Genomic DNA, 27,132 nt, shown 5'->3' on the forward strand with positions numbered 1-27,132 from the left:
TTTTAAGATCTGTCAACAAAAATGTTCACAACACAGTTTGAATGTGTATGACATCTGAGCTTTCAGACAGCAGCACTGCATGATAAACTGTTATGAAACCATGAGTAATGCAGCCACATGAGCTGTAGTACTTTGGAAAACCATTTTCACTCTACACAGCTCACCACTGCATCCAGAAATGTAACCTGAAACTATCACACAAGAAAGGAGCCATATATCAACACAGTGTAGAAATGCTACAGAGCTGACTGGGCACACGCTCATCTCAGATGGACAGAGTGGACATGCTTCCGGTGATCTGATAAGTCCATGTTTCAGCTGCTTTTGGGTAAAATGAATGTGTGAACCTTCACGCCAAAGATGAGAAAGACCATCCAGATTATTATCAATGAAAGGTGTAAAAGCCAGCCTCTGTGTTGGTGTGAGAGAGCATCAGTGCCCATAGCATGGATGATTTGCACAGGTACCACTGATGAAAACCTTATTTTACACAACTCACAACAGCAGGACATCTGAAACAGAGTGTGCATATGAATAACGCCTATGTGTGCAAACACACAAAACCATATGTGGAACATATGTAATGAGAATAATTTTAAAAAATTATTGCAGATTAGCTTTCTGAGGATATTAGCAAGTCAGCACCATGCTCATTCATGGTGTAACACAGGCTACAATTACACATCAATACAATATAACTTCAGTGAGTTTATTACTATTTTTGATTCTATGTGTGCATAAAATGCAGTAAATGCTTGTTATATTGTGCATACAGGCATATATATATAAATGAAAGATGTATGCTGAAATGAGCATGCATGCATGAGTTATTGTAAAAAGGTTTTCTTTTTTGTAAACTTGCACATATACACACTCAAAAATAGAGGTACCAGCTTGTACCTAAAAAGGTACAAATGCTTGTCGCTGGGGGTGTACTCTTTTGAGAGACATTTCTGTTCCCTTCAGTTCTGGTCTATTTTTGTACCTTATCAAGTTCAACCTCACCTTTTCAAGTTATGTTTTTTATGTTTTTGACAGCATTAGGCCTGGTCCATTCCACTTAGCAATATTATTTTATCTTTAATCTAGAAATAATCTTCAAAAACTCAAAATACTGACCAAACATACACTTAGTTTGCAGCATCTGACCTTCATTGTCTGGTGTAGTAAATGACTGTTAAGTAGTACTACTGTCATCACTCAACTCTGTTCTAGTTTGTAACATTACAGCCATTAACATTACATTTTTCAATGCTGCAGGTACCCTTATGGTCAAAATGGTACAAATTTGTACTTTATGTCACTTTGAACCCTTCTTCGTACTCTGAAGGTGTGCTTCTGGTCTCTTAAAGACCAGTATTGTACTTTTGAGAGAACATTTCTTTAAAATGTACCTATAGGTACAGAAATGTCCTCATCTTGTACCTCTATTTTTGAGAGTGTATATTTAGTATGTGAAGATAAATGATGTATGATGTTGTAACTTGTAATAGGCCTATATACAAATCTTATAAACTATCACGTGCCTTTACAATCACATATTAACAAGCCACCTTGCTTGTATCGAGTTAAGACTCTCTTCCTCCTCCAAAGCTGTTTTAATTCTTGGTCGCATATGTTTAACAAGGTAATGGTAACATTTCACAGAGATTTTGGTTCAAATTGATATATACTAGGGGTGGGAAAGTTGAATCGAAAAATTGGGATTTTTTGTTTCAGAATTTTGAAATAGAATTTTTTTGTTGAAAAATCGATTTTTTTTTTTTCAAATAAATAAAAAATAACCCATTATAAAATTTTGTCATTTTTATTGATCTTTTTACTTGTCTTCTCGGGCAATATAGCAGCAGAATGATGGTCTGGGTACTGTGTTGTTATTTCCTACTTAAAAATCAAGAAAAAAATAACAAGCAAAAAAAAAAAGTTTTAGACATTTTTTGTTTGTTTTGAATCTACAAAAATCAGCAATATTGAAGAACTGTGAGAATCACAAATTAAATTGAATCAGCACCCAAAAAAATCTGAATAGAATCTAATCGAATCGGGACAAAAGCATAACGTCGCATTCCTACATGATAGTGTCACATAGTTGCTGCAGATTTATCAATGGCACATCCATTATGAGAATAATCCCACACCATTACCCAACCAGCACCAGCTATACCACCACCACCACCACTACCCTCCACTGTTGATCCAAATCAGATGCTTTATGTTAATTACAACAAATTCTGATCCTTAAATCCATTTATTTCCCTTTCTGTTACTCAGATCCACATCAGCAAGCTCTTTTGACAATGTCAATGCCTAAAAGCATTGAGTTGCTGCCATGTGATTGACTTATCAGCTACTTGTGTCGATATGACTTGCAGTTGAACAGGCGCACCTAATAAAGATGCTGGTGAGTGTACAATTTCTTCTAAGGGCAGTTTACATGGTGTAATGGACACTATCTTCACATGGGGGCAATATTAGATTTGGCTTCTTTTAGTGATCCAAAAGATTGTATGAGTAATTGCAGTAAATGGCAACATTTGTGATGGCAGCCTTGAGCTAATGTTTAATCCTTTAGAAACATGAAACCTTGATTGATTTCTTATCTGAGCCACATGGCGGTGTTGTTTGACTCGGCCTGGAAGCCAATGATGAAGAAAAAGTCGATGAAAAGGGTGAATACTGGTTGCTGAAATGTCTCCATGTTTTCTCGGCTCTGGTGGAAATTAACTCGTTTATTTAACACAACACACTGTCCAGTGTTTGGCACAAACAGCAACCTGAAGCCTTTTAAACCACTCCCATCGGGTCAATGCAAATCACTTAACCTTCTGCGTCAAAATCAGCCAATACAGACGCCATCGTTTCTGTCGTGCTAAAACCAGGAAGACTGAAACAAGAGGTGAGGACTTATGCTTCTAATGTTCGCTGTTAGGCCGTTTATCAACACAGGTTGTCACGTAGTGCTGCTAACTACTCAGGTAAACTAGGTTCACTGTTTAGCTTTGCGCCAATGTGAAATGTCAGGGGTTAAAACAGGCGAGCTGAAGAGGTAAGCTGCTAGCAGGAAGCTAATCGTGTTGTCAGCAGCCGTTGCTTCACATTATCTATCAAACCGTTGGAAAACGACAGTCGAACTAATGTCGCCAAATCAAAATTGCCACCAACGTAACGTAAACCAAGGAGGTGAAAGTATTAATAAACAACAAGACGGGTAACGTTAAAGACGAAATCGACTTATTGTTTATCTGGTTGTGAGGCTAGCTATAAGCAGTGATCTGCCTTGTGTTGGAATTTGAACTCGTTTTTACAGCTGCATTTAACAAATAAGTGATAGAAAGTCTCAAGCAGGAAGCAAGTCAGTACTAAATGTAGCGATATGTCCGAGTACCCCATGGTGAACGAAGCTAACGTGTAAATCTGAAATATTTGGTGGCGAAGAAGAAGTTATCAGTAAACATTACAGCAACTTCTGTCAACAAGCTGAGCAAAAAAGCAGTCAGCTACAGCGTAAATGTCTAATATTTGGCAATTGTGTCACAAATAACGTGACAATGGTGTGCAACGATCATAAAGTAGGCTAAGAAGAAGCTTTAGGCGAATAAAGATACAACTTTGTTTGTTTTGTGAGGTTATATGCCATCTGTTTGTTAGAAATGGCCTAGTCATGGTCAAGATGATTTAATCAAATACTTTTGACCACAAGGCAGTAAAAATGGCAACTGAATGTGTTGTTTGTTAGTCATAAATGGGGGTTATTCTATCAATAGATGTTCTGTAGGCCTCTCCGATGTTGTGTTCATTAATATTGTCATTACACTTTTCTTTTTCTTGCGCGTGTGTGTGTGGTTTAAAGTAAAAACAGTGCTGTATTGTGAATAAAATATTTTTGTCATCTGGCTTTATTTTCTGCACATAATTTCAGCCTGACAGTCCAACTGAGCTATCTTTAACCACAGGTGCTCCCAACCTATCCATATCAGTACCAGGGAATTGCTCACACTAAACCACCTTATGTCTGGAGCTCTCGGGTCATCTGCTGCTGCTGATCTAATAGCTATCTCGATTATTTGTGTAAGAATGAGAATAATACAGTTTCCTTGACCCAGTACTGTAATGCTGCTTAGCAATAAATAATATCAATATCTTTCTGGCCCTTTAGAGAGTCTTGCTTGCGTAGACGCTTATCTAACAGTGTGGCTTGGTAGTGTCATATTCATGTGACAGAGTTCATAGTCCCAAAGATAGGCACAGTGACTTTGGTAACAAGTCCAGCATGGCGGCTAGTTTTAGTGTTTACAGAGTTACTGTCACGTGTGCTCCATCAACAAATCAGACATACTAGCACGCCGCCCCCACCATACCATGTTACTGAACAGACTGAGGAGTCAGAATGTACTCAGCAGTTTTGGCAGTGCAGTGAGAACTTCATGTCTTTTTCTTGAGTTTAAAATGATAAATGTTTTTCTAATGTCAGCTTCTTGCTTGCACATGTGAACTTTCAAATATACGAGTACTCATCAGAAAGTTGTAAATGCTTCAGCAACATCTTTTTATTTCTCGTTTTGATTTTGTAAGGTTCAAGGCAACCAGGGATGGACTCCAGGTCAAGCAGACTTCCTTTTTGTTTGTCCAGCTCAAGGCCCTCGTACACATCCAATCCATCAGTCTCCTCCTCATCGCTGGGCTCCAGTAGGTTGTACAGTAGGGAGACGGTGCTCAATAATGACCGCTTCCCCAGAGCATCATCACCTTACAAAGCCGATATGGAAAGACAGGTAAGTTGATACCACAGCACATGGGTTTATTGCATAAAAATCAGAAATATCCTTTGTGTTTTAAATGGAAAACACACTACTATTTGAGAATTTTCTCAAAGAGTATATGATTCAAATGGAGCACTAAGTTTATTGCATCTGTTTTTGAGTCTTGTTTATGTAGCATTCCTGGTTTTATGTTAGACTCCTCCTTGAATGTTTACTTTCTTTTTGGCCATGACAGTGTCAGATGGAAAAGTGTTGGTTCAAGTTTGGTTAAAGTAATAAGAGCAACAACAACTTCTGCACTTTACCTTAACCCTGTTATGTTCTTCCTGGTGTATTCTGGAGAGCTGGCATTCAAATGAGCTCTTTTCTCACAGGTTCCCCTCGGCGTGCGATACAGTAGCTGACTACGTATGTCAGTGGTGCACCAGTCGACACTCGGGAGGTCTTTTAATAGGACAGCCTAGATTCTTTGTGTGTATTTCAGTCCTGCTTCTCAAGGTCTGTTTCAGAAGATAGTGTTACTATTTACCGGGAGCCTGTTGGATCTTCATGTCTTTTTTTCCAGGAAAGTCCAAGCAGAACTCTTAAATGCAACAAACATTAGTATCATTATTCATACTGTTCATCCTCACATAGACTTTCACTTTTTTCCTACATTTAAACTGTGTCAGTGCTTACCAATAACTAAAACAGGGCTGTTTACAAGAGGAAAAACTGGGTGTGTGCAGACTGTTACAGGTCTTTGTCAAACAAACCAAACACACTGACATATTGGATTGTTTGTGAGCTGCACCAACCTGCTTACAGCATGTTTTGCATTTATAATTCTTCCAAAGATAGGGTTGGTAAAGTCAGTTCATGTCCATAATGATACAACTTAATGATCTTTTTTTTCTGGGTATTGCATGTTTTTTTGGCACACAAAAAACCAAAATTGTAAAACAGTTTGCAGCAGGGTGGATTGCGTCATCGACATGCTTGTTACTTCCCTTTATAGAACACTTGAATAAAACCTAATGAGGAAATGCTCATCAAAACCATCCTAAAACATGAGCACAAACTAATGTTAACACTTTTACTCTCCCGTCTTTTGAAGAATTCTCGTCTCCTGAGTTCGTCAAGAGATTACAGCAGTTCTGAAACTCGCTCTGCCAGCTGGAAGCTTCCTTCTTTGACACCCTCCTCCAGCAGATCGTACGACCGCCCATGGGCTGAATCATCTCTCAGCAGCAGGAGCAAACTGGTACTGAAGTTCTGTAATTTGAAGTCACAGCAGGAAAACCAGCCTGGTTTGATATTCACTCAAACATTTTAGTATAGAATATTATTGAATGATATACTTTGAAGTAAAAGTAAAGTAAAAACTTTTGTTTTTCCCTGTCTGTCTTTTTTTTTTTTTTTTTTTTTGGTTCACCCAGAGTGATTCTGAAGGACGAGTGGGAATCTGCTCTGGTTTGTTAAATACCACTGACGATGCTGATTCCAAAAGGGCCAAGCTTTCATACAGAGACAGAGGGCTGTACTCCAGAACGGGCAGTACCTCCGTTACCTCATCCACATATTCCAGTAATGGGTTCAGCAGTGGCAGAGGTATGTCTGCGCTATCACTTATCCAGATCATGAGGAAAAAAAGGAACACATTCCCAAAATATCAACTTTTGTGTGCTTTTATTGGATTTGGGCACAACTTTAAGGACAGACTTAGTGTTTTAAGTCCTGCAAGCATTTTCTGCAGAGCACACTGTAGCTTGTCTAAACATTGCATTTCCCTGTTTTGATAAATTGACCTGCTTCTCAAAAAAAAAGTGTGGATGTTGTGTTAATTTAGGTGCAATAACATTTTAATTTCTTCATTCAACTGCCTGGGCCATTCCATTAATTATTTGTTACAATTCATTAGTAACAACTGGCCTTATCTTTGGTATGGTCACTTGTGAGTCATAGTTCATCGTTGATATAATTAATTTATTTAGAAAGTGCTTTAACACCAGCCTGAGCTGAAACAAAGGACCCTACATCTGACATTAATAAAATAAAAGCTTAAAAATTACACCAGAAAGCTATTTAAATGTCTGTGCAAGGAACAAAAGTAACAACACAGATGAAATCCAATCCAAGCAATTAAAACTAAATTATACAAAACATGATCAAGCTGGGTTGAAGAGCAGTGAGTAAAAGTGAGTTATAAAAAGGGTTTTGAAAGTGAACATGAGAGCCGGTCAAATGTGCAATGTCAGGTTGTTCCATTAATTTGGAGCATTGATAAAGACAACCCTGCCTCTCCTGAGCCTGTTTTAACTTGGGAAGATCTGGAGCACCTGGTTAGCTGAACTTGGGTACACTTAAGTAAACACAGACAAAACTTTAGAGAAAAAGGTAAAATATGATGAAATTGGAGTGGATTACGAATGACAATAACGATTTATTTAATACGAAATATAAGATGATCAAACTGAAAAAAAGATTTCTTAAATTGTAATCGGATTACTTAGAAATGTTTTGCTTGACAGTGAAGTTGTGCCCAAAGACCAGATATCTCATTTCGTTATATCTGACCGGTATTAAATACATTGAAAGCGCAACAAAACAAATGTTTTGATGGTATGTTTTCTTACCAGGTACATCGGAAAAGCAAAGTGACTCGTTTGATTCGTCATGGCGATCAAGCCGTTTACTTTCAATGCCATCAGCTTCGTCCTCAAAACCGCTGCTGTCCAGGAGAGAACACGAGACAAAGTATGAGCCTGGCCTCTCAAGTTTGGGAGAAAGACAAGTTAGGGCTCCTGGATTGGTTTCCGCTCTTTGTACGTATATTCTGTGATGTGAACAGACACATTTTACAGAACCTTTTTTTTCTAAATGTTTGTTAAACACCGCTCTCTTTACTTTTTCCCTTATTTTAGATCAGACAGACCGGGTGATGTCCACATATGCACAAGGAGCTCGCCCGAAAGAAACTACCTACTCTCCCTCCTCTTTCGCATCCACCTCCACTGCCAGAGAAAGCTCACTGAATCGTCACCTTACATCTCCTACATCTCAGCGGACGTCTCCTCTGGCACGAGACTTCAGCAGCACAACGACATCCCGTTTTATGAGTGGCTCATCTACCCTCTACGCATCTCAGGAGCAAACGGGACACCGCATATCCTCTGATAGCTCTTCTGCCTACTCCTCTCACACCCCCTGGCACAGCACCCCTCTGGCCAGAGTGGAGACGACGCTCGCAAGGCCAGCTCCGGCTCCTGAAGTCGGAGAGACAGATGGCCGCAGTTCCACCCGTCGCCTTTTGTCTCGTCTCTTTTCACGGCGGTCCAGCCAGGATTCTTCCAGCGGCTCTTCCAGCGGCTCTTCCAGCGTTCGTTCCCTTGACGATGACACGCCATCAACCGGTGGCGAGTCCGTGGACAGCGACGAAGGAGCCAGGATGTCGAGTGTGGACGTAGATGTTGGAGCATCGGAGAGAACGTTGGGTAGCCTCAGGAATCATAGAGCAGACCTCTCCCCCATCCAGGAAAGACACAGTGATGACAATCCTAGTGGCCGCTCCCAGCCTAGAATGGCGTCATGGGGCGAGCCTGCTGTCAGCAGTAGTAATGGCAACATCACTGGAGGAGGAAGAAGCTCTTCCTGGTTGTCTTCCTCCCTCCGGGGTCGCTGCCCTCCCCTCCTCTCTCGCCTCAGAAGACACGCAAGGGAAGGGAGTACACACACTTCTTCTGGCTTAGAAGAAGGCTACAACAATCCACAGCACTTACTGAGAAGGTGGGATGACCTTGAACATAAGGCATCTCAAGAGGATGATGATGATGAGGAGGAGGAAGATGAAGAAGATGATGAAGAGGATGAGGAAGAGGAAGGGGCAGTTGGTTTAGAGACTTTAGGTGCCGGTCATGCAAGCAGACTTGAGGATGAAATGTTACCTGATCTTGAAGATGCCTCTATTACATTCTCCCCACGCCACAGAGTGGGAGTGTTTGAAAATATTTCTGTGTCTATGGGTGTGTTGGGTGCTGAGAGCCAGCTGGAAGCCCAGAAGGAGAAGACCATTTCCAGCAGGGATCAAGAGAAGCTGCGCAAGATCAAAGAGAGGTGATGGATGCTGAGCCTTTTCTTTTATCGGATGTTTCTTGCACTTGATTGCAGTCACGTTTTCGTTTAGTGAGGTTTGTTGTTAACTTGCAGTGGAATTTATCTGAACAACTCGATATTTTTCTCAAATTTGAGCACCTAAAGGTAAAGGGCCAAAATGCTAAATTGTATTACTGCAAGGTTTACTGTTGTGCACTGCTTGCAGAGCAAAACAAAGCTTGTCATGAGCCACACCTCTTATACCTCTTCCACACACTTGTCTTGTCTGGAGATGAATGTGTAAACATTCTGAGCAAAACGATATCAGCATTTTGTGGAACAATAACTCATAACTACATACCCATCCTGGAGAAGAAGAGCTAGCTCAGAGTCAAATTGTAGCCCCCTTTCAGTGTTCAGGTTCTGCCCCCGACTTTATCCAACAACCTCTCCGCCATAGACCGTTGTTCTTTCAGAGGAGAGGAAAAAATACATGCTGCTATTGCTCACTTCATAGGGAGGAAGGGCAGAGAGGAGGCAGGGAATCACATGAACGTATGAACACGGAAGCCAGACCTGCTGGTAAACACGGGGCTGGAAAGTGTGTGACGTCATGCTATCGTCTAGTTCTTCACAGTGATTTTTTTTTGTTTTTTTCCTGTAATTTGAAAATGATGAATTTATAGTTGTTGTCCCTTCAAAGTAAAATGTTTTTGCTCTCAAAAATGGAATATGTAAGAATATCCACTTTATTGTAATTACAAACAACCCTTTTCTGCCATAGACTGCTGCTGGAAGATTCTGATGAGGAAGAGGGGGACCTGTGCAGGATCTGCCAGATGGGAGAGGATTCTTCTTCCAATCCCCTGATTCAGCCTTGCCGCTGCACGGGCAGTCTGCAGTACGTTCACCAGGAATGCATCAAGAGATGGCTCCGCTCCAAAATCGGCTCAGGTAAACACACTTCCCTGATATGGAGAGAGGCTTTTATCAGCACCGTTAATGTCGACAAAGATACAGATATTTCTCTTCCACGCCTCCTTTTCTCACAGGGACAAACCTTGAGGCCATCACAACGTGTGAACTCTGTAAGGAGAAGTTGCGCTTGAACATCGACAACTTTGACATTCAAGAATTGTACAGGACACATGTGCAAGTGAGTCATTTTACCTCACATGGAGAAAATAATTCTAAAATTTAGTCTCCCATACTTTTTTTCTTTTATTAAAACGAATAACTGTATGATTTACTCATGTTGGATAATTTGATAATGATTAGATTTAATTTAGATGATACATTTGGTCAGTTTTTACATTTGTTTTTGTGGTTAAAAATCTGAGAATATGTTTGAACAAAAGGAGTAGAACTTAATGAACGTTGACCCTTCAGAGGTTCGAGTATGACAAAAGATGACCTTAATCTTTTTGTAGCCCAGTTTAAGTCAAAAGCAAGAAATCTGAAGAGAAAGCAGCCCCGAAGATCTTTGTAGATGAAAAGATTTAAAGACTGAAAACTGGACAATGTGTTGAGGAGTCAACAAAAATCACTTGGCACGGTTAAATGACAGAAAAATAGAGAGCAACATGCATGATATTTTTGCCTTTTTTTTGGACACAATAATTATTCTGTTGCAGTTTCAGAACTTGTTTGTAAAAGATCCATCACCCCCATGAACCTCTTTATTACCCTAATGTGTGAATACTCACATGGAAAAATCTGTTGGAAACTTGTCAGACATTTTGTCTTCAGGTCATGAAAGCCTGAAATGAAACATTAAGCTAAATTCATTTTTCTTTCTGGCTACAGTCAGAATATGATGAGTTCATCAGCAGCGGCCTCTATCTGGTGGTGCTTCTACATTTCTGTGAGCAAAGGTTTTCGGACGTCCTTGGAGCAGTCGATGCAGCTGGGGTGAGAAAGTGTTTGCATGCGCACACACATTTTATCCATGTTAATAAATTCATTAGCTTCTCTCAACTCTGGCTGCAAGAGCCGATTACATCGTGTTTTTGTCAAATCACATAATATACTGCAATTTGTGTGTTTCTAGTTGCCGTAATCCAGTTTTTCCACAGATTTTCAGCATTATCACAGTTTAAAAGTGTCTCTATGTTGAATTTTTAGACTTCAGGTTTTGAAAAGACAAATCTGCCCTTTCTCAATAGTTATTCAACCTGGTGAGAATTCTTCATGAACACATGGACAGTCTTGAAAGTATGTTTCTCAGCCGTTCTTTGCTTTCTATTGCTGCAAACACAGTTTCACTGTAATTACTTTAAGTTGTGCTTCTCTGTGTTTTTCAGTGAACAGTTGCTTCAATATTTATAATCTTTTGTAATGTGGCAAAACAATTTAATTCAACCTCTCTGCATTGCAGTACCCCATGAGGAAAGTGATGAGGAGGTGCAAGACAACAGGCCGTCTATTGACTTCTCTGATGTGGATTATGATTTTGAAGAGGAATACTGATCATGTGAACGCGTCGCAGGACTTTTCCATGTCACTTGGTAGCTCACTCAGTTTTTCACACATGCTTTGTGTCATTTTCAATTTAAGTACAAAGGCAGTAAAAAATGCCAACTGCACAGAACATGTCTCACCTTTCTTGCAGATGTCTTTTGCAAATATGCAAACGCGGAATGAATTAATGCATTAAATAGTTTGGTTAAAATCACTATTTCTGTTTCCCTGAGTGCACTTTATTCAGATTTTGGATTAAATACAAATGCAAGTCTTTGTAATGGTTCTACCACAAGTGCTTTAATGGTTAAATGAGGGGTAACAGTGACAAATCATTTGTACTGAAGTTGTTATGGAAAGACAGTGCTTTTGGGATAGAATCTAAAATATTGATTATTTCTTTTGTCAGTTTTCCTCTAAATTTGTCATGTTTTTTTAAAAAAAAAAAAAAAAAACCCCACTAATCCTGATTTACGTTTTTGTTTCATTATTGCTTTATGTATGGAGAAGTCTAGTTTCATGCTTTTAAGTTTGGGAATAAAGATTGATTGCAAACTGCCTTTTAGTCTCCTTTACTGTTTAATAGTAAAACATTTGCCCAGGGACCAAATCTAGTCCAGAAGATCCAGTCTGGTGAATTTTGTGAATCTAAAAATGACTTTGAAGCTAGTAGCTTTCATGTTTTCAAGGAAGAATTGTAATAAAATATACAATATTTTACATTTTAAGTTAAAAAAAAAAAATCGTTTAAACATCTCAAACTTAAACATTTAAGAGGATGGTTTATATTATATAAATATTAAAATCTGAGAAAGTAACATGTAATTAAATACAATTTACAAAATTAATGTGTGACTAAGACAAATTCTCAAAATTGATGTAGAGAAAAACAAGTGCAGACTGTTTCTGTAAGGATAGATCATTACATGTAAGCATTGTAATGACCATTTGGACTAAAATAAAGGAAAAATTTGTAAGGTTGTATTTTTACTGATCTAGTCTGCTTAAGCTCAAATAGCTCTGATACCAAGATACCAAATTCAGACAAAGACTCTGTGAGGAAATGTGCAATGAGAACAAATGTTATAAAGCAAGATCTGAGGGAGTTAAATGCTATTGTGTCACTTGGAAGTCTAATATACAGCAATAAATTTTAAGTTGTAATTTAAGGTAATATTACCTGAGGAACCCAAACAGTACGAGATGATTATACAAGTATGTTTATGATATTCTAATTGCTTTTGTAAAGCAAATAATACAGTGAACAAATCTGAAACCGTCTTTGTAGATAGGCAAGTTTATTGAAAAGTTAATGTACCTGATGCAAGCTGATAAACCTGTAAGAGTAGTGTTAAAAAAAATAAAAAAATCAGTTAACCAGCCAGGCTGAAGCAGCTGCTTGCTCAATGAAAACTAAAGCTTTTAACATTCAAACCAACTCAGAGCATCTTTGGTTCATTCTTAGTAAAAAAAAAAAAACATATTTACAAAGCATTTACAGCAAACAACAGTGCAGTTTGAACATCTTTAAACCACTTACAGTGCATTCTTGATCAGTAGTCAAATGCATAGATAAGTCAGATTCTCCGTTTTACAGACAGGTGTCGGATTCATTATGAGGCTAAGACTGTTCCCCACTTTCAAAGCTCAGTGTCTCAGCTGCTATCATGTGAGAGGCAAGGTACATCCTGGACTGGTTGCCAGTTTATCACAGTGTCAACACACAAAGAAAAAAAAACCACTCATACTTGCCTAGGGTGAAATTTAAAAACACTGATTAACATACAGAGGAAAAAAAAAAAAACTCCAAGCAAGGCTTAGACATTCTCGCTCTCTCCTTCGCAACAGTGCTATTCACCATCCCAAAAGCTAAACAGAACAAGTAAATACATTTTTAGAATAAGACCTATCCAGTGATCTCAGAAGGCACTGTCTGGGACATTTCTGCCTATTAAAGGCAAAGTTCAACTGAAACTCCAAAAATATTTCCTTTAACCAAAATGCAATCTGCGTAATCTTTCTTTTGTGCTTGATAAAGATTATTTTTAGACATAGCCTCAAATTTCACCAAGTGAAACTTAGAGTCACAATAAACAAAGCAAGGAGCTTAATTTGCTCCAACAATATAGTCAAAGATGAACAGCCAGCAGTTTCTTTTTCCTTTTCATGGTGCACTCAGGACATTTGGCAGTGCTTGAGACATTGCTTACAGTACAAAACACAACATCATAGTTAGTTTGATCGTTTGAAAACACTCATGCATGAGTGCAATTTAAGCTTTGAGACTAAGAGTCTACAACAGATTTAGTCAGGTTGCATATATCTGAATCAACTCTACCGTTGTCAATGATCACTAATTACCAGGTAGAATCAGCTCAAGCATTTAGATTAGGTGTTCTTAATAAACATTCTAAAATAATCCATTTTAAGAAACTGGGAGCTATTCACAATTCCCAAATAATATTTACAGTTATAATCTCAGGCTTGAGAAATAAAAATAAATAATACAAAAAAAAAAAAAAAAAAAAAAGGAGGGAGAGGACTCCATACAATCAAGCTCAGTAAAATGCATACTCCCTGAGGCTGATTATTCCAGCAAGCTCAGTCTTCTATTATACTGGTGGTGTCATCAAGGGTCCTCTGGTAGCGGACGGTAGAGGAGAAGTGTGATCTTTTTTTCTTATAGATGACAAATCCAGCAGCCAAAAGGACAGCAATGAGGACCACAATGAAGAGGCCAAGTGCCACAGGAGAGCCTTTAGACTCTGTAAACCAAAAAATATGTTAACGCATCATTAGCTAGTCTGAATTTTTAGCTGTTTTTCTTTTTTTGGTCCAACTGAACACAGAGCAAAAATGCAAAACTGAGACTGAAGCTCCAGTAAGACTCTTGGATTTTAATTGGGTCTGTGCCTTTCTAAAACACTCCAACTTACATATGAAAGGGGGATTTCTAAATTTCTTGTTTTCCAGTTGTGATACTCACTTGCTTTTGTTTTGCAAACAACTCGACTATTGGTCAGCTTGCAGTTGGCCAGATTCCACAGCCCACTGTCCCCGGCCATCATTACGGCACAAGCAGACTCCTCCAACTTTTTCCCATGATCCAGAACTTCCGGCTTCCAGTTAGTGTAACCCACAGCAGAGCCATCGTGCCAAGAAAAAGGCATACCTGAGAGGACGTATACAATGATGAGAATGGACATAGCCAGATGCCACCATCTTTAGTCATATGTAAATAAAGTCAAAAGTTACAACAGTAAAAAAAACCTAGAATTTCCTTTTAAACATGATTACATTGACGGCTGTATCATCCCTCTGCCTAAATAATTTGCTTCACCTCGAGGATTCAGATCCATGCCGAGCCATACTCGATTGGTGATGAGAGGGTCGTCACTGATGTGCTTAGTCAGGAAGTCATTCTCCTCTTTAGTTTTTACGGTAAGCAGTTGAGCATCTATCAGAAGAGAGAACAGTGATCAGATTCCTCAAATAAATATGAATCTCTTCTGATGAGCATTACACAAAGTGCTAGAACAGCTTAAAGACAGGCTTCAAAAACCAGACTCTTGAGAAACAGAATAAAACCTCCACAGTTGTTAGAAAAAGAAAGCAAAAACCTTCTTTCAGTTCTTTGATTTTATCCATCAAGACATTTAAAAAACAACTCTTTGGGTATTAACCAAGTCATAAAATGTGGTAAACAAAAATGCAAAGAACAGTAACATGTCAAACTGGGTTGTCATTTATTCAACAAAAAACTAAACTAGCATGCAAATGTGGCATGTAAAAACTAAGATAGGACATCCCATTATCTAATCCCTTGTAGACCAACCTTTATACTATTTCAGTGAAAGCAGGGAATTGTTTTCTTCTTGTTTTATTGAGGTGCTGACCACATCCTGATGTTTAATAACTCCAATGCATTTGATAAGCAGTACCTGAGTGCTACTTCATTCCTTTGGTAGCAGTAAGAGTATACTTAACATTTTTAAACCTTACCTCTATTTTTGGTTCTGAACTATTTAAAAGGGTTAAATAATTAGCTTTTTATTGGTCAGGAAATTCTGCCTTTGGTGATGGGGGAAGTCATAACTCTGCAGTAAAAACATAGCTTTACTGATCTTTGCTAAGTTGAAGAGACAGATACATCACAGCCTGTGTGACAACTTCTCAGCTGAGCCTTTCTTGGGTGGGATATTCATACAGTAAAAAACACACAACTTTGTGTAGTTTTGTGATAATGGGCCTTTCCTGTGTCCAGATGTCTATTGCAAAATTTCAATTCAAATTCAATTCAAACTTTATTTGTATTGTACATTTAATACAACAAGTGTTTAACATAATTAAATTAAATTAAAAGTTCAAATACGACTTATATCAATAAAAAAAATATCTTGGAAATACTATGGGACAACAGGTGCACAGTAAAAATCACAATAAAACACAAGTAAGAAAAATAAAAATGAAATCTGTAAACATGTGAACAGAAATAGCAAAGATATCCTGTTTAGCTAAGTTTAAAATGCCAGGCTAAAGTGATGGGCTTTCAGACCAGACTAAACTGCTCCAGGGAGTGTGAGGCTCTACCAGAGCAGAAGGCTGTTCCACAGCCTAGAACACAGGTGTCAAACTCCAGTCCTCGAGGGCCAGTATGCAGCAGGTTTTTGTTGTGTCCCAGCACCAACACACCTGATTCAATTCAAATTGATCCAACAGCTTCTTATCAACCTATTTATTCATTTTGGTCAGGTGGTTTATAGCATAGAGACAACAAAAACCTGCAGGATACTGGCCCTCGAGGACTAGATGAAAGCCCTATCACCTTTAGTTTTCAGTCTAGTTGTAAGCACTGTCAACAGGAGCTGATGTGCAGACCTTAGGGATCTAGACAGAGCATAAGACTGCAGAAGCTCGGTTAAATAAGGCGGGGCCATAAAATGCAAACATAAAAAAAAATAAAAGCTTAATAAAATGCAAATGTGAAATGCTGAACTTTGTTTTACTGGAAAGAAAACAGACAGATAAGGAAGTGTCTCGGCTCATAGGTCTGACAACGTGCACATGTATAAAGTTTACATGGCTCATAAAATCAGGTAAGGAAGAAAAAGGAAATTCCTCTCCACTTTTAATAACTGAATTTGTGAAAGCCCAATGTTACTTGAAAATGGAGGTACAGGTATGTAATGCAACTGGTATTAATGGGGTTATCTACAATTCTTTAAAGAACAAATAGCAACTCACCCAACTTCTCACAGATTGCCTTGGCCTGCTCCATGCTGTAGACACTGTAGTTGTAGAAACTCACATCAAATGCATAACAGTGATCCTGATGTTGAACCCACTTTGACTTGCCATCGCTCTGAGGGCAGCGATTAGCCTCCGGTGTAGTCTGCAGTTTTGCTCCTGATTCATTACAACACACAAACAACATGGATGACAGTGAATGTCACTTCAAAACCAATGAAAATCCCCAGTAGATGTGCTGTTTGTACACACTGGTACAGTTTTACCATGCAGTACAACATCCCCAATTCCAGTGAAGTTGGGACGTTATGCCAAACGTAAATAAAGCCAAATACAATGATTTACTATTGTCACTTAAACAATATTCACTTCAATACAGTACAAAGACAAGACAATGTTCAAATTTTTAAACTTTTTGTTTTTGCAAATATTCACTTATATTAACTTTGACGCCTGCATAAAGCATAAAAATTTGGGAACTGAGGACAGTAATTGTTGAAGCTTTGTAGTCGCAATTCTTTTCCATTCTTGCTGAACAATACCAACAGTCAACAGTCCAGAGTCGTCATAATGCACCACACATTTTCAGTGGGGGACAGGTCTGGACTGCAGGCAGGTCAGCACTCTTTTACTACGAAGCCACACTCTTCTAACACATGCAGAATGCGGCTTGGCATTGTCTCGATGACATAAGTAGGGTCATATCTGAAAAAGATGTTGCTTGGATGGCAGCATATGCTGCTCTAAAACCAGTATGTACCTTTAAGCAAAAATAATGCCTTCAGGGATGTGCAAGCTACCCCCGGGGCAATAACCCAGCCCTGAAACATCACAGATACTGGCTTTTGAACTTGTATTTGGACTATCCAGCCCGCTGGCTGCCCTTCCTGACGCCACCCTCTGCATTTATCCGGGCTTGAACCAGCCCTTAGAGAACAATCGCGTCCCCCTGGGCTCGGAGCACGTATCAAACCGCAGACCGCCAAGTCACAAGACAAGCAGATTTACCACCTGAGCCACTGCCACCCTGATGACATAGCATCCATGATTTCCAAAAGTAATTTAAAATGTAGACTTTTCAGGCCACAGCACACTTTTCCACGTTGCATGCATATCAGATGAGTTGCACATGTACCTATAGATGTGACAGCAATCTGTTTTAAGTGACAATGGTGTTCTGAAGTGTCCATATGGTAATATTCTTTACACAATCATGTTATGCCTCCTGAGGGACAGAAGGTCACGGACATTAAATGCTTGTTTTTAGCCTTGCTGCTTAGGTGCAGAGATTTCACCAGTTTCTCTTAATCTTTTGATAATATTATATATTGTAGATGATGAAATCCCCCGGTGTGAGGATCCCCATGAGGAAAAACACTGGAGTTTAAAAGTATAAAATATTAATGCAAATATAAAAATTAACATTAAAACTAGAAGAACAGAAGATACGAGGAAAAGTATAAGAAGACCATCAAGGAATTTATAAAGATAATGTCATAAAATACTTTTTAAAAAAAAAAAAAAAAAAAACAGACTAATGAAAAACCTAAAAATAAATAAGATTGAACTAAACAAATTCCTCTGTAGAAAACGGGTCTTACTTTGGTAAGCAGTGGTGATGGTGGTGGTGTAGCAGACGGCACCATCTCTCCAGCTGTTGCAGCTGGTTTTTACCCAGTCCCCACCAGGTCTTATAAAAACACAGCTGGTGCCCTCTTGGTGTAAACTGGAGTCCTTCTGTTCATCAGAGATGCCAGGGTTGTACTCAAACTTTGTCCCATCCGACCATTCATAGGCTGAGCCAACGACCTTTATGGAGAAGACGACACTGTCAATAAGTAAATCTGAGTTTTAAGGCAGAAAATAAAGTAAGAAATGCCGGGGAGGCACTGAATTTCACTGCAGCTAAACTGTTTTACTCAGATTTTGATTGCAAAAATATTCTCACATCCTGATTCGACAGGCCAATCCACAGCCCGAAGCCATCCGTCTTGGCAATGAGCTTCATATGCACATTATGCTCGAAGTCATGGACACTCGCCAGGTGACCGCCACGCTGACTACACTCTTCTACAGCATGGTGCCATGTCAACTTTTTGGCCACAACTTCATAAGATAAGTTGCCGTAGTGCTGAAAATCCTTGGAAGATAGGTTATATTCCTGTTTGGGTTCTTTGAGAGGAAAACAAAAAATATTTAATAGAATTTTTAGCATGAAATATAATCAATGGTAACAGAATAGATAACGTAACATTACGTTATAATCAATGGTAACAGAATAGATAACGTAATATTAGATAGATGTAACTATGTTTGTCGTAATATGCCAACCATTGTCAATTTTGCAGGTCACAATTGACTTTTGCTTGAATTCTGCATGTAAGCGTTTGTCTCTGATCAGAATCCAGGTGCCATCAGTTGAAAGACCAGTCATGAATGGTCCTTTTATATCCGGTCGGCCTCTTGCCCAGTTGGCATATTGAACATTTGTGCCATCGTACCACTTCATCTGGTTATCTGGAGCAGAACAATAGCACCATTAACCCTGACATTACAATAAATGCACACATTAAGACCTAAAATACTGTCCCTTTAATGTCCTCAGCCTGAACACTGTTTAAGACATAATAGGACAATATTAAAATTAATGATGTTTAGTTGTTTTATATCTTTACTAAAGTTTTGTGGCATCAAAGAGCTTTCATAGTGAATTATGAAACATAAAATTGCCTGGAATAATCCAACATCACAAGTCAAAGCATCAGGAGAGAAAAAAGAAAGTTAAAATTGACACAAATCTCAGTTGAAGACAACTCATTAAGATATCCACTGTAAAGATAAATCTAGTACCAACCATTGTCATCTAGGAACATTCCCAGCCAAATAAACTGAACCAAGCTTTCAAATGGCAGGAGCTGGCTCCGGATAAATTCGTTTTCTTCCTCATTCCGAATGGTTAAGATGTCTGCATCTGCATCTAAAACAAATAGAAGGATCATCAGCTTTACCAGCATGTTTTGTTTTTTTTTACAAAACCTCAGCATGATAACATGGGTTGTCTGTTGTGCTTACAAAGTTTTTTGCAGGTATCTTGAATCTGGCCACTTTTAGGCACGTCCCATCTGGATGAAACCAGCTGGAAGGTGTAGCAGTTGCTTTTCCAAGGGATCCAGTTTGGTCCATTAATGCTATGAGGACACTTAACAACTTTATCTGATGTGGTGATGGTGTCTTCTGCAACAAATATGTTTACAATAAAAAAAAACAAAAAACAGCAATTGTAGCTAGCAGAAACAGAAGTCATAAAGTACTTATTGACCTAGGTGAAAACAGACAAGTTAAAGTACACAGTCACAGGTTTGTTACTGAAGGATAAAAGTTTCGCCTTTCACCTATTTATGACTTGATAACTCAACGTCTTTATGGTACTTGAATTATAACATCTGAATCAAACAGGAATCCATGAAGTTTCTACATTTCTTTCAACAACGGTTTTCACATCCTGTTACTGCATAAAACTTAACAGCACTGTCATAACTGCAACAAGGCGGTTTCTCAAGTATGTACTTTAGTATCTTCAGCTCAACCCCTTTTCAGACCATTTATATTGTACATTAAGAATTTGTTGCACAAGACTTTTCCTAATTTACATTTTGGCTTATATCATGTCATAAATAACATTTATAAAAATAAAAACAAATCGCTATAACTTACTGTGTGGTATGTGGCAGATGGCACCTTGAAGTGTTTCCTCACACTCTGTGGCTTTCCAGTAGCCGTCAGTATCCTGGTACACACATGGGCTGCGGGTGGCATCATCAGACCAGCGACTAAACGTGGTGTGACTGTGGTCACTCCAATGGTAGTGGAATTCCTGTATGTAAAACACAAAATTCAATTCAATTCAATTCAACTTTATTTATATAGCGTCAAATCACGGCAATGCCATCTCAAGACGCTTTACAGACAGAGGGGAAAACATAATGAAGGCCAATTCATAATAGCCTATATAAGGAAACAAACAGATTGAGTTGAGTCCAACTCAATCTCCCATCCTGAGCAAAAGAAAAATCAAGGCAACACAACAGTAGATTTGGTAAATGAAAGTAAAATCATTACTTCGGTGGACTTACACTGTTGCTGTACAGGCCGATCCACATGGGTTTTTGTGCACGGGTCACATGCACAGTGAGGGTGGACTGTATGAAAATATCAGACACACTCGCTAGATCCATACCAAGACTCCGGCACTCCTTCCTTGCTTCAGGCCAGGTGAGGTTTTTGACAATCAGCTGGAAGGTGTGGTTGTTGACTTGAAAAGGTTTTTGGGGGATAATGGGCTCCTCTACTTTATCTGAAACACAAAGACATCTTACTATAAAAGCTTTGCATGGAATCTCTCTTGTTGCTGCTCTGCCATTGTTCAAAAACCTTCATTTTCCTTGGAAAATGAAGCATGAGCAATTTGGAAAAAGATATTTACGAGAAAAATCCCTGCCAAGTTTTGAGATGAATGAGGCAGTGAAGCACATTAGAGCAAACAAGTGGCTGATGATGTTCGCTTCCTTTCAAGAGTATTTTCCAGAGTTACATTAACATTTATATGAAGTAAAACACAAATCCAAGTATATATAAACAACCTCAACTTCATAGTTGTGTATCATATATAGAATTTCAACAATCAAGTTAAATTAATTACTGGAATTTGAAAACTACCTGCATAGTGTTGGCAAATGGCCACACTTTGGAGCTGGGTGCAGGAGGAGTAGTCCCAGGTGCCCAGCATATCAGAGCTGGGGTGACTGACCAAGTACGCACATATGTTAATACTGTCTGGATCCCATTTCTAATAAAAACCAAAGCAAAGCACAAGCACAATGTGAATACCAACAAAGTCTTTATTATTATCAACCAACTGCAACAATAAAGGTAGGACAAATGTTCTGTGTTTACAATTAAAAAAACAAGCCAAAAAGTAAAACATGAAGAAGAAACAGTGTTTTTTAATATCAAGTTATTATGTAGAAAATAACTTAAGTTTTCGTTAACTTCAATGGAAACTGACCAGCCGAAATAAACTCACTTAGTCCCAACCTATGATATTATTCATCAGCTGTTCTCATTTATATTTTCATGTTCGTGAAGTTTGGACTTGAAAGTAAAGGCAACTTACATTGAACATTAAAGCCTTGTCCATGCCGATGAGGAGAGGGTTGAAATTGTTGTACTCCAAAGGAGACTCGTCAACCCACTCAGGGTGGCCATGATTCATTTTCAGACCAATCCACATTCTTTCCATATCATTCATACTTGGCAAGAGAGTGTTGATAAAGTCTGAAACACACATATGAATGCACAGAAAATTCATATCAGGTAAATTAAAGTAACAAACTTTTACTATTTATACGTGAATGTATCTCCACAGTTTAAATATTAGTCATGGTCTTGTGGCATCCCTTTTTCTGGAATGGCTTACTGGGGATGATCAAGCTTACTCCCAGAGTGGTGTGAAGAAACAATGACAACTTGAACAGAATGAATTGAGTATATGTGCTTACCATCACCTAGCTTCTACTTACTTTCTCAGTTTTTGTTTTAAACAGTAAACATGAACTTAGTAGTTCTTACCTTGTTCCACCTGATCTAATATAGTGACCAGGGTTCCCTTCACAGACTGGCAATCCTCATTGGCATCTTTGAATGTTGCAGACTTTCCTTTAATCAGTGTGTAGCACTGGAAAAATAACAACAGTATTCAATAACACTTCTCCAAAGTGTATTTATGTTTAAACTGAGTAGATCATGTTGTTGATCTACTTAGTGTATTCAATTATTATTTTAAAAAAAAAAAATTCAATATTTGGGTAGTAGAGGTGTATGGACATCTGGAAATACAGCATATTATTTTCATCTCACATAGTTATAAAGTTGTGTTGAATGTGTTTTCAATCAGAACACAAAACTTTGGAATTCTCTTTAGAGAATTGAGACAGCATTTTAAGCCATTTTTTTCATGTGAAGTGAGAGACCTATATGCATCTGAGACCTATTTACATATGGACAAATAACTACCATATTTCATAATGTTTAATCCTGCATCATATTTTCATTCAGAAATAAAAAACAGTCCTGAGTACTGGAGCTAATCTTCTTCAAAGTGATCCAGGAGTCGAACCTTATTTCTGAAGGATAGCGAGTTTTTATCACAAGGCTGGCCTCCAGGTCGAGGGTCCAGAGGATTGAACTCCACTGATGTGGCATTGTGTTTTTCACAAACAAAGGAATAGCGCTGCTGGCAACTGCGATCATGCTCTGGAGAGTAAAATACAACGGTAAATGTGTGTATTAGTAGGAAAATATTGATCATGAATTTAGTTGCATGAAAATGGTAGTTCAAAGAAAAGAATTAATGAAAAATGAATGTTATAAAACATGTATTTAATTTGTTGCACACAGTTTCTGAGACTTTTTGCTCACTTTAAAGTAAACACATCTTAAAACCCATAGAACATAACCTAATATTTGTCTTCTGCCCCGTTGGCGGACATCTTCTGCACTACATTAATTCTGATATTTCACGCAATAATAAAATGATAGACATAAGAACGATTTGTTAATTATTTTTCCGCATTTTTTCAGTGCTAAATAGCCTCCAACAAGTTTGTCTGACAGCACTCATTCATTCTGGTTCAAACTGTAACATTAAACATGTTTTCAATTGTTGTCAATCTGCAAACAGATTCTGTCATTTTTAGTTACCTGGAAACGGACTGTCAGGATTGATGAAGGTACATCGATTGAGGAAAAATGAATGATAAAAGTACATCTGTGTGTATCTAGAAGACAAATTAGTTCATTAGATCTTGATATCACATTTTAACACATTTTATAAAAGTGTATTAGTCATTAATACTGTGCTTGTTTGTTATCAAACTGCTGTGCACAATAAATGTGTGTAGCTGTGTTGGCTTACGTAATGGGAAATAGTCGCCCAGGCCGTCTCATATCAATCCACCAGTTTTCCAAGGAAGAATTTGAAAGCTGATCAAGACAGTTTTAGTATCACATGATTATTATGTATTCCAAATGAAAATAATTGACAAAAAAAGAGATGATTTGAAAAAAAAAATACAAACTGGCCTGGATTTATTTCTAGTAAAATTTTATATCTTGTTAAAGGTCCCAATTTCATATGGGTGTCAGCGGTCCAACAGCATTATTTTTAAAGTGTATTACCCCTAATTTAGCTTTGGTCCTTGAGGTCAGCCATTCCAAAAGTCATTCTTGTGAGCTATACTGAGGAAAAGCTGGTTTTGTGTCTGAACCTTTAAATGTTGATGAGCAGCGTCTGTCCTCTGAAAGTAAATTTTGCAAAATATTGGATCTTTAAGCTTTGATAAAGTAAACAGTAGGTGCTTCTAGTTTTTGACATTTAACTGCTTATCTTTTAATGAGTAACTCAAAGCTCTTCATGACACAAATATAGTTTGCCTTAATTTTCCCAAGACATAAATCCCCATAAGGACAGAAACAAGCACAACAGAAATAAACATAAAAAAAAAATTATAATTTGTCAAGAAAATCCAAGTAGCCTCTTTTTCAAATCATTCTTCGCTGACATTTAAAAAAAAAATTTACTTCTAAGAGCATTAGTTGCTGTAATGAATAGTTTTAATTTAGAGACTGTTGAAACCCCACTCCGAACTAGCATTAGCTTTACAGTTGAATCTGATAACCTGGCAGAAGCTTATACACACATAAAACGTGTGTATGTCAGGCTCATAGTACATTAAATGTTTCACTATAAACTTATGACTTTAAACCCCTTTATGTGGTTTAATTAATAGTAAGACATTAATGTAATCAATAAACTTAAGTTTCAGTTTTAGCTTCTGAACCTAAGTTTAAAAGAAAAAAACACTACATCTGAATTAATTTAGGCTAGGCATCCACAGACAGTTACCTATTGACTAAATCTCATATTCATTTGAAAATGGCATGCACTGTTTCCTTTGTCTTAAATTAATTTATTGGATCAATAACTGTGAATTTTTTAGTTAGTACAGATGTCATGTAGTCACTCTAATGTGCATGAGTAACAGAGGCTAAGGCTAAAATATGTGTACAAACAGTGGTGAACTAGTATGTTCAAGTATTAGCATTCTTTTTGAGCTCCAGTTAGCCTAAAATACCATTTTAACACGCAGTCTAAGTTGGATATACATATCCTGGTTTCAGTTTAAGTTGGAAATGACAACTAAATCCAAATTTATTTGGTTGTGATAAGAAGTGTGAATGGCCACACATCATCTACCCCATTCAAACTGACTCACACTTTCTGTAAAATGGCATTAAATCAATGTATAAGTGTGACCTAAACATTTCCTAACCTTACTTTTTATTCTTAAAAGAATCTTTATCTAAAACTAAAGGAAGAATTTTGGTTTCAAACATATGCAAGAGTGAAGTGAAAAGAGGGCAGTAATGAAATGACAAGCTGTGGTTTGTAACAACATAAAAGAGTTAAAAGCAGAGTTAAGATGTTATTTTCTGATTGTTTCACATGTTCCAAAGTACAAAAAAACCCTCCATATCTCCACACATCCCAGTGAAAAGGTGTTGCGTTCATACATAAAGGTGTTACTATGTTGCATACAGTATTTGCCTACTGTATGTAGGCAAATACTGTATGTTGTTGTTATTTGTTGGTGTCTGCATACCCACAAGCTTTAAAATAATCAAAATACTTGCTTGGGAACACTAGTGTGAAACAAATTTGAATTTCTGATTGATTTTTTTTTTTTTTAAAGAAAAGCAAAAAAAAAAAAAAAAAAAAAAAAAAAAAAACTAAACTAAAGAAACGGTGTTGTTAAGCAAGTATCCCTTCCTCTGAGCACAGAGGTCACTAGCTGGGAGCTTTATGAATCGATGGTAAAAGGAGGCAATATGTTGACATGTTTTCATTTTATTTTTAATTAGCTAAGCTGTGTACTTCTTCACAAGTTTCATTGCAATGGTGGGTTAAATAGGATTGAAAAAATGTATTTCTGAATTCTACAGACAATAAAATGTCATAATTGTAAAGAGTGTGAACGAGAGTTTTCACTACAATTTTAAAGGGACTGTATGCAATATTGCATAAGAAAATCTGCCCTTACTACCATGTTATGTGCAAATTTTCTCCAAAGTTAAATTGTGCTGCAATACAAAGCCTGCTATAAATCTCAGTAGGTCATAAAGAGCCAACGAAATAGCCTGATTAGATACATATTTTTTGATAAGAATCAAAGTACAATACTTTTCACAGAAGACCAAATATTTTTTAAAATGCCATTGAAACTGAAACATGCTGCACAGATTTAATGTCAGACTTCATGTGAGTCATAATAAATAATTTAGCATTATGTGGATCTACAGTAAATTATATAATTATTAATATTTATTATTATAGTTTTTTTTCTAAAAATATCCTGCTCAGTCTGTCTTTGATTTAAAAAAAAAAAAAAAAAAAAAAAAAAAAAAGGTAAATAAAAAGCAGCTTTTTTCTGTTGCTCACCTCCTTCATTTTCAGTTGGATCTTTACAGCGGCGTTAAAGCTCATTGGCTCAGCCAACTTGCCACCCTCTGATTTACAATAGAGCCCTGCCTCCTCGAAACTTAACTTTGGCTCCTTGACAAACCAAAACTCAGCTTTATCCAGGAAGATAGATGTGCTATGATGCCCATCTGAAAAGCACAAACAACAGCTCTGAAATTGAGATACACAGGTTGGGTGCATGGATACAAGTTATTACATCACAATACAAAAGTGAATCAAAGGAAATCTAAATAATGACAGATGTAGATAGTATATTCAGATACTTAGAAATGATTAAATCATTACCAGGATTGTACCACTCAGGAGTTTTTGGCATCTTTCCTGTTGAAGCATCAACCAAAAAAGGGGTCAAATAAAATAAAAACCACACACACACACACACACACACATACACAAATAATAAAAAATAATAATTATACAAGAATAAAAAAAAAGAGCCCCTCATCCTGTGTCCCAGTTAATTTATCAAGAAAATTCCTCTTAAATGGCATAAATATTTCTGTTTCTAAACATCATTAGTCTTACAGAAAGAAATTCCAAAAACCTTTTAGCCACAAAATTAAAGCTGATTTATAACATCTTAAACCAAGCAATCTTTATAAAAGGCATTCATGGCAGCTTCTGTGTTGTGCACACATGTTGTCCACAGTAGTGATTTTATGAATACTCTTACCGCGGGGTATTTGGCAAACCCACTCTAGCTGAGCATCACAGTGAAATGGCCTGGCGTAGAAAGGTGTGGGCAGAGCGTCATGAAGCAGTAACACAAACAGGTGTTTCAAGGTGCTCTTCATTGTCTAGTGGAGACACAGATTGAGTAAAGGAAATATTTCTCAGAAGAATTATACAATCATTGAGGTTAGAGCCAGAAAAGCAACATAAAGAAACAAGTAGTGAAATAGCAAGAGAGAATCAGCTTGGTGAAAAACAAGAGGCAGACTAACAGCTAAAGTGTCCTTGGGACAAGAAAAAGTAATGTGAAACTGTTGCTCTTCC

General features: G+C 37.6%; 2 protein-coding genes across 4 annotated transcripts in view; one reads left to right on the forward strand and one right to left on the reverse strand.

Annotated features, from left to right (window-relative positions):
• Nucleotides 1-2,821: 2,821 nt before the first annotated feature.
• On the forward strand, nucleotides 2,822-11,849 carry marchf7 (membrane-associated ring finger (C3HC4) 7). 3 transcript variants are annotated; one of them, XM_079240721.1, is made up of 11 exons: nucleotides 2,822-2,896; nucleotides 4,573-4,772; nucleotides 5,857-6,003; nucleotides 6,179-6,350; nucleotides 7,379-7,564; nucleotides 7,664-8,852; nucleotides 9,616-9,785; nucleotides 9,884-9,987; nucleotides 10,638-10,742; nucleotides 10,997-11,045; nucleotides 11,209-11,849. In XM_079240721.1, exons 2-11 carry the CDS (start codon nucleotides 4,590-4,592, stop codon nucleotides 11,298-11,300), a joined length of 2,397 nt encoding a protein of 798 aa, XP_079096847.1. In that variant the 5' UTR covers nucleotides 2,822-2,896; nucleotides 4,573-4,589; the 3' UTR covers nucleotides 11,301-11,849. The 3 variants fall into 3 exon arrangements, with proteins under 3 accessions (XP_079096847.1, XP_079096849.1, XP_079096848.1); XM_079240723.1 differs by lacking the exon at nucleotides 2,822-2,896 and adding an exon at nucleotides 5,135-5,258 and having other exon boundaries at nucleotides 4,275-4,772; XM_079240722.1 differs by lacking the exon at nucleotides 2,822-2,896 and adding an exon at nucleotides 4,399-4,413.
• A 764-nt stretch (nucleotides 11,850-12,613) lies between these two features.
• Nucleotides 12,614-27,132, reverse strand: part of ly75 (lymphocyte antigen 75) — a gene marked incomplete at its 5' end in the record, with an annotated part of 28,736 nt that continues 14,217 nt past the window's right edge. The window contains 20 exons of the mRNA XM_079242875.1: nucleotides 12,614-14,056; nucleotides 14,278-14,463; nucleotides 14,632-14,748; nucleotides 16,536-16,697; nucleotides 18,140-18,347; nucleotides 18,487-18,710; nucleotides 18,870-19,055; nucleotides 19,393-19,515; nucleotides 19,611-19,772; nucleotides 20,253-20,412; nucleotides 20,672-20,892; nucleotides 21,255-21,384; nucleotides 21,712-21,872; nucleotides 22,167-22,272; nucleotides 22,714-22,850; nucleotides 23,298-23,374; nucleotides 23,512-23,579; nucleotides 26,095-26,264; nucleotides 26,422-26,457; nucleotides 26,810-26,933. Of these exons, the coding sequence (XP_079099001.1) occupies nucleotides 13,893-14,056; nucleotides 14,278-14,463; nucleotides 14,632-14,748; nucleotides 16,536-16,697; nucleotides 18,140-18,347; nucleotides 18,487-18,710; nucleotides 18,870-19,055; nucleotides 19,393-19,515; nucleotides 19,611-19,772; nucleotides 20,253-20,412; nucleotides 20,672-20,892; nucleotides 21,255-21,384; nucleotides 21,712-21,872; nucleotides 22,167-22,272; nucleotides 22,714-22,850; nucleotides 23,298-23,374; nucleotides 23,512-23,579; nucleotides 26,095-26,264; nucleotides 26,422-26,457; nucleotides 26,810-26,933 (2,922 nt within the window). The 3' untranslated portion in view covers nucleotides 12,614-13,892. The remainder of the gene's footprint in view (nucleotides 14,057-14,277; nucleotides 14,464-14,631; nucleotides 14,749-16,535; nucleotides 16,698-18,139; nucleotides 18,348-18,486; nucleotides 18,711-18,869; nucleotides 19,056-19,392; nucleotides 19,516-19,610; nucleotides 19,773-20,252; nucleotides 20,413-20,671; nucleotides 20,893-21,254; nucleotides 21,385-21,711; nucleotides 21,873-22,166; nucleotides 22,273-22,713; nucleotides 22,851-23,297; nucleotides 23,375-23,511; nucleotides 23,580-26,094; nucleotides 26,265-26,421; nucleotides 26,458-26,809; nucleotides 26,934-27,132) is intronic.

The sequence above is a fragment of the Telmatherina bonti genome (genome assembly GCF_933228915.1).
Source record: "Telmatherina bonti genome assembly, chromosome: 1".
NCBI classification, from domain to species: domain Eukaryota; kingdom Metazoa; phylum Chordata; class Actinopteri; order Atheriniformes; family Telmatherinidae; genus Telmatherina; species Telmatherina bonti.